General features: G+C 42.8%; 1 protein-coding gene across 4 annotated transcripts in view; it reads right to left on the reverse strand.

The window, feature by feature from the left end:
- orc5 (origin recognition complex, subunit 5) overlaps positions 1–7,334 on the reverse strand; it is a 117,367-nt gene that overhangs the window by 70,669 nt on the left and 39,364 nt on the right. For all 4 annotated transcript variants that reach the window (XR_006315100.1, XR_006315099.1, XM_043713854.1 and 1 more), the window contains exon 5: positions 5,327–5,401. Coding sequence is in view for 2 of the 4 variants with exons in the window: in XM_043713854.1 (XP_043569789.1) it covers positions 5,327–5,401 (75 nt within the window). In the remaining 2 variants the exon portion in view is untranslated. The remainder of the gene's footprint in view (positions 1–5,326; positions 5,402–7,334) is intronic.

Below are 7,334 nucleotides of genomic sequence, written 5' to 3' on the forward strand. Positions count from 1 at the left end.
GGAATGCTGGTAGGGGAGGGGAGGGAAATATATCCTTGGTGGTGGGGTCCGTTTGGAGGTGGCGGAAATGACGGCGGATGATGCGCTGTACATGGAGATTGGTAGGGTGGTAGGTGAGGACCAGTGGGGTTCTGTCCTGGTGGTGGTTGGCGGGGCGGGGATCAAGGGCGGAGGAGCGGGAAGTGGAAGAGATGCGGTGGAGGGCATCGTCGACCACGTCGGGGGGGGAAATTGCGGTCCTTGAAGGAGGCCATCTGGGATGTACGCCTGAACACTTACAATGCATGACTATTTTGGAGTCTGGGTCCTGGAATTGTTTGAAGTGTGAGCCACCTCCTTATTACTTTGTGACTGTGGCCTGTTTGCTGCCAGTGACTATTGCCTCTGAGTGTTGGGGAACTATTGTTTTGAACCTGTGAAAAAGCTGCCTGAGACAACAGACTGGCAAGCGATGCCTCATGGGACTTGTTTACTTTACCTACAGTTTTGAGGGGGGAGGTATTGGTTCTGGTTTAGGAGGGGAAATTGCCACTGTGGTGTGCTCTAAAACAATACTAGGGATGGGGCCAAATCATTCCTACATGGGGATGGTTGCACCCTTTGCATCCCCCCACCCACCCCGGAAGCCTCATCACTCTTTACTTATTTCACAAAATAAATGTTACATCTGCCCTGACATCACCACTAAGGCATGCACAGTGGCCTTGGCAGAGGTTGTTGGCGCTCCCCCCATTGTCACTACATCCAAGATACATGGAAAGCAGTGTTCTTCCTAAAGATCTCAGGGGGAGGATGACTGTCGGTGGGATGGTCTTATCTGTCATCTTATCAAACATTCCCTTTGTATCACTTGAGCTCCCTTCTCCCCTACCTCCGCCAGTTCGGGGAGATGAGGTCAGCTGTGGTGCCACGACTGCTCAGTCTGAAGGAGGCCCACCTGAGATTCATTTATTCTTTCCGGTGACAGGTTTTCATCTGCCTGGCCCAGTTGGTGGTCACAGAGCACACCTTCACGGTTAAGCACGTGAGCATTGCTTGCTTGGTGTTCAGTCTGCGGAAGGCATGTAGTGTCATGCCAAAGGAGGTGGGGCACATCCAGAGGAATTGCACTGCCACAAGGGCCACTGCCAACACCCAAATGGCTGCAGCTAGCATCATCACACCTCGTGCCCCAGCCCCCATAGGAGGGAGCTACCTGGCTCACAGACACAAGTGGGGAGGAAAGAGTCTGCAGGGGAGGAAAGACCGGAGGAAGACTAAGCACATTGGGGCCTCCCAGAAGGATTGCAGCTGACACTGAGATCATCGACCCCCAGTCTGGGAAGACATCCCTCGCAGAGGATAGTGGTCCTGGGCTCATCATGTAGACACGGAATTTGGAGCCAAGCCAAGGGCTCACTATTGCTGTTAAAAGCGAGAGTGAGCAGGTGGAGCCCCGTTTCCCCTGAACCCCACAGAGTCATTTTTTGCTTGTTTATTTGTTTTTGTTTGTTCTTCCCCCACCCAGAGTGATAGTGTCTTTTGTTTTGCTCAACAAAGTCAAGCAGCTTTAGTTTCTATTTCAAAACAGCAGAGTTGGCTTTGCTGTGTTTCACCTGCTGGTGTTCCTGTCTTGGGAATGTCTGATGGGAGCAGTATCGGATGGTCTTGGGTTTTTTTTCCTGTTTACTCCTTTCGTTTAAATAAAGTGGAGGGTTCTTTTTTGGCCCAGAGGCCTGTGTCCAGTGGTGTTCTACTGGGATCAGTATTGGGTCTGTTGTTTGTCAAATGCAGACGACTTGGATGACAATATAGAAAGTATGGTTAGTAAGTTTGTGAATTAGATTAAAACTGGTGACAATTATCTAAGATTACAAAGGGATCTTGATTAATTGAGCCTCTGGGCCGAGGAGGAGCACATGGAGTTCAATTCCGATAAATGCGAGTTGTTGCCTTTTGGTAAGACAAAGAAGGGCAGAACTCATACTGTTAATGTTAAGGGAGTACTGTGTACAGTTTAGGTCACCTTATTAAATTAGAGATGATGCAGAAAACATTTATAAAAGATGGAGGGTTAGAGTTTCAAGGAGAGGCTGGGACTTTCTTCACTGAAGCACAGGAGGTTGAAGGGTAACCTTAGAGATTTATAAAACCATGAGGGGCGTAGAGAAAGTGGACAGCAAAAGGTCTTTTCCCTAGGATAGGGGATTCAAAAACCTAACGGCATAATTTTAAGGTGACAGGAGAAAAATTCAAAAGGGACCTGAGGGGCAGGTTTTTCATATAAAGAGTGGATCGTATGTAGAATGAACTGCCAGAGGAAGTGATAGATGTAGGTACAGTTACAACATTCAGAAGACATTTTGATAGATGCATGAATAGGAAAGGTATGATGGATATGGGCCAAATGCATGCGAATGTGACTAGTTAAGATTGGGAATCTTGGTTAGTGTGGACAAGTTGTACTAAAAAGTCTGTTTCCATTCCGTATGATTATGTTGGCAACACCCTACTTCTACTTCTGACATGCCCTTTTACATTCCTCATGAACAAAGATTGGTATCCTGTCTTCATGGTAGCCACAGAACGAGGAACAAGCTTTGCACTGAGCCTGCAAATTGTCACGGAAAACAATGCTGCTGATAACATCATGCTGCACATGTTGCTCTTTGGTTTTGCAGAGACAGGACAATTTCAGGGATGGTGACTGACAATCAATGCTTTTGGGAGCAGAATATAGTTATGTCAGGTTCCTGCTTGACATGTCAGAAGTAGAAGACCTGTGTGATTGACTAGTACAACTGACAGCAAGGGAGACTTTATGGAGTTTACTGTGCTAGGTTATAGTTCGTAGTGCTGGAGCCTAGGTTGATGCCAGGTGTCCATGCAGGTTTTTTTTTTTAAGATTGGGGATTCTTGTGGAGTGAACTATAATGACCAATGTCACTGCTTCCATTCCAGCACAAGCATCATGAGTGAGTGTGTTGCAATGGACGTTCAGACTCCTGTGATCATGGCTCTGGATATCAGATTGCAAAATAAAAGATCTTGAACAGTTCTCCATAATGGCCCTCTGCAGTTCAGGACTACAGCTGTGAACCTTTCACCCCCTCCTTCTGCTCTGCATAGTCTATGCTCATTCTCCCAGTCATGCCCAATACCCAAATCCTGTTCAATACAAAAATGAAGCCTTCCTCGGTCCTCCATGCCCAGGAGCAACCAGTTTATGCAGAATTTTTGAAATCAGACAAAAAGAAGCACCTGCAGATTTTTGCACTTTTAAGAAAAACTATTTAGAAAACCAAAAATTAAAACAGCCAGAAGAATTCAACCAACTTAATTATTCTGTAAAAACGCAGGCAAATAGAAGAATTAGTACTCCCTGCTGTTTAACATGTGCTCAACTACAAAGGATATTGACTGGAGCTAGAGCTGCTAAATTGAAGTGCTGACAGCAATTCAGCAGTGCATTCAGTGCTGATTCAAAATCTCTCTGCCCTTTATCCACTATAGCCAATAGTACATGAAGGGCCATAAGCACCTCTCTTTTGGTCACTGTAGTTCTGCAAGACATGGTCATTCTTCACACTGCAGATGCTGTAATCAGAATAAAAAAAAACTGCTGGAAAAGCTCAACAGGTCTGGCAGCAAATGGAGAGAAAGCATTTGAGTCAAGCGAGGAAGGGTCACACGACCTGAAACGTTAACTGATTTCTCCCCACTGTCATTCTTCCTGCTATCCAGCTTCAGATGCCTTCTATACATACAGTTCTTTTCTTACCTAGTCTGGCTTTTCCCAATGTCTCAACTTTCATTGTGATCAGTACAGGATTGGATTGCCTTTTCTAGTAGTCATACTTTCACAATTAGTGATTGTTTAATTTGGTTAAAAAGGCCAGGAGATTCTGACATCCTGATCTTTCTGCAAACAACTTCATTGGTTTGTTATTCTACATAGTTGATCTAAGAACCCAAGAATGGAGTACTGCATGTATGAGTCCAAGAGTTGGGACCTAAAATATGAAGACTATTTGATCTTTTGAGATGGGCTGCTCTCCTTTACATTCTAATGAGAATTTATTATGCACTTCCCATACTTTCACCAACATGGCATCTCACACAATTCACCACTGAAGTGCGCATATTGAATACTATTTTCATACCCAATTGACACTCAACTAGTAGTCACTATCAAACTTTATTTCATATTCAGAGGTTTGGAATACCTTCCCTAAAATATATAACCTAAAAACTGAAGAAACAGCCAGAGATAAAGAAAACTGGAGTTATGGAAAAGCCAGAATTGAAACAATGCAGAGATCTCCGTTCTGGTGCTGGGGAAAAAAAAAAGCAGGATAGAATGGGCAAAGCTTTGGGATGGGGGTGGTTGAGAAATGCAAGCAAAGGCAAGAACATTAAAATGGAGAACTTTAGACCATAGATCAGTATAGGTAGGTAAGCACAAGGGTGATGAGTGAGCAAGAGCCAAGTTAAGATCTGAACACAAAAAAAAGTGTTGAATATACTTTTGCAACTGCAAGATGGGAGACCAATAGGAATAGTCACATCTCGGGTTTTTAAAAGAAGCATGGATGAGCATTTTAGCATCAAGGAAGTTAAAACAGAATAGACACAGTCATTACCATGGTGGTGCAAGTAGGCTGTCTTGTTGATGGAGAGCATTTGGGATTGTAAGGCAATGTTCATGGGAAGGAAAGGCAACAGTTTCAGTTTTACAAACAAAATTTTAATGTAACTGAACCATAGTTTTCTATGATAAATATTTTGTTAGTCCTCTATAATCATTAAGTACATTTCCACACTTTCTAGCATACTCCTCTAACAAGTTCCAACACCAGAATAATTATTCTCCCTCTGCTTGTCCAACGCTGCAGTAATTGTGAAGCAAACATTGCGTCATGGCAGATGCTGTTTGTTCCAACCCGCCCAAATTGCATCATATTTGAACAAACAAGACAAAAGGATAAAGGTATGCAGTTTGGAGAAATATGATTTAGAAAATAAAGGATGTGAAGATTCGCAAGGAAGAATTTACTGCCACCACAACACTTAAAGAACGCGCATCAACTGAGCAATCCTCTTCTGGTCTTTAGCTGGGTTCCAACTTTTGGGAGAACGATATCTCCACATGCATAGCAAACAAACAAAAACATAATACACAACAACAAAATTAGAAACTTTGCATATAACAGCAAGTTCAAAGCCTTTTTTTGGTGAACTGTACACTTGTTTTATTAACTGTTAAGATTTCAAAATATTTGAAAAAGAAAATAATACAAGCTTGTTACAAGAAATAACTACAGCCATTAAGACGCCAGCTACTCACCAATTCTTGAAACCTCAGAAATCCAGGCAACAGGTTGGAATCCATTTCCCTCAAACGTTCTGCTTTATCCAACACCTTGAATTAAGGCAGTAACTTCATTTAGAATTTACACAAAACATTTAGCCTACATCAACACAAATCACACATGCATCTTCCACCGTTATTTTATTCAAAAGTACACAATTTAAAAAACTTTTATAAACATATACTACTCTTCCTATGGTTAGCTTGAAACTTTGTAACAGTACCTAACTGGGAGTAGCTACTGGTTCCCAAAAGTCACATACAAGTCCCAGGAAACCCATCACCTGCCTCCTCGGGTGATAAAAGCAGCTGTGCGACAGAAGAAGCATTGCTTAACAATGTTTGAAAATTCTTGACATTCTGAAAAAAAGCTACTGAAGTCTAAAATAGAAACATAACCCCATACTCAAGAAAGAGTCACTTTGCTTGAGATAGCAAGTACAAGCCATGCATTAGCATGAGCACAGAGCTTTACAACAGCTGTGTGGCTATGCAACTTTGAGCAAAAAAACCTTTGACGATGGGGCTCAGAAGGGTGGACACTAAGTCAATGTTTTGTGGACTCCGGAAGCAGGGAACACAATTGAAAATGAAGAGCTCACTCCTTTGTAATAGGAGAGATTTCTTTCTTCCACAGGGACAGAGTCTGTGGAAGTAGTTTCTCACTGGAGGTTGAAGCATGACATTGATTCAAGGCAGATTTGGATAGATGTTTGAAAGACAAGGGAGTCAAGAATGACAGAAGACAGGAAGGTGGAGCTGAGACAACAACAGATCAGCCTTTGCCATATTTTATGGAAAAGCAGGCTGAAAGGGCCAAAGGCTGTTGTGATACAATAGTAGTCACCTTACCACTGAGCCAGGAGGCCCAGATGAAATTTCACCTGCTCCAGAGATAAGTAAAAACATCTTTAAACAGACTGTTCAAAAATATCTACTACGTCATCCTCTTAACAGTCTTCTCTGTGGCTGCAAAATCTGGATGACCTATCACCAACAAAGAATGCCTAATCCATAGAGTCAGTGCTGCCTATGGAAGATTCTGTATGTGTCAATTGGATGGATCATCATATAAACACCAGCATCCTCCAAGAAAGAGGTAACTTAAGCATAGAGGCAACTATTTTCAAACCAAAGCTGCACTGGACATGCTGTCACAAAGCTGGTTTATTTCTTTCAAAAAGCTGTGTCCTTGATTTTTTCAGAAGGTCAACAGACCACACTCTATTTGATTAGTCTGGTTTGGTACAGAGATTAAAGGGTTTTGAGAAGCTTTTTGTTTATATGTAAACAGATGAGACCTCAGGCCAAAGTGGTCATGTTTTAGAAGTGACCTGTATAAAGAAAGGGGAAATGGTCAGCTGTCTAGCTGAGCTGAGCAGTTTAGTTCAGTTCAGAACTGGTTGGGAGTTCAACAGTGAGCTGTGTGGAAACTCTCTTCTGCCCTTCTAATTTCAACCTGTAAGCATCTGACTTTTTTTGTACTGTGTTTTAAAGGGAGCTTGCTTATTGGGACTGTTGTGCATATTCAGAACAGCATACATAAGTCTATTTGAATAGTCTGAGTTCTGTCGGGATCTTTATTCTGTTCAAGTTTCATTGTGTAATTTTGTGAATACATTTTGTCTGTTTTTAAACCTGGTCGTCAACCTCGCTAACTTAATCCGGGTAATTTTCACTGTACACTAAGTGAAACAAATTGCAAAGTTACGGTCTGGGCTGCCTGCTCAAGAATGTTTTAAGTGGTCTGGCCTAGTCAATAACAGTGCCAATGCATCAGAATTCCTAACACTGACTTTGAAAAATGTGGTGCTGGAAAAACACAGCAGGCCAGGCAGCATCCGAGGAGCAGGAGAATCGACGTTTCGGGCATAAGCCCTTCTTCAGGAATGAGGCTGGTGTGCCAAGTGGGCTGAGATAAAAAGGTAGGGGGGAGGGGCGCTGGGAATACGATAGGTGGAAGGAGGTGAGGGTGAGGGTGATA

Source organism: Chiloscyllium plagiosum, chromosome 23 (genome assembly GCF_004010195.1).
Source record: "Chiloscyllium plagiosum isolate BGI_BamShark_2017 chromosome 23, ASM401019v2, whole genome shotgun sequence".
In the NCBI taxonomy this organism is placed as follows: domain Eukaryota; kingdom Metazoa; phylum Chordata; class Chondrichthyes; order Orectolobiformes; family Hemiscylliidae; genus Chiloscyllium; species Chiloscyllium plagiosum.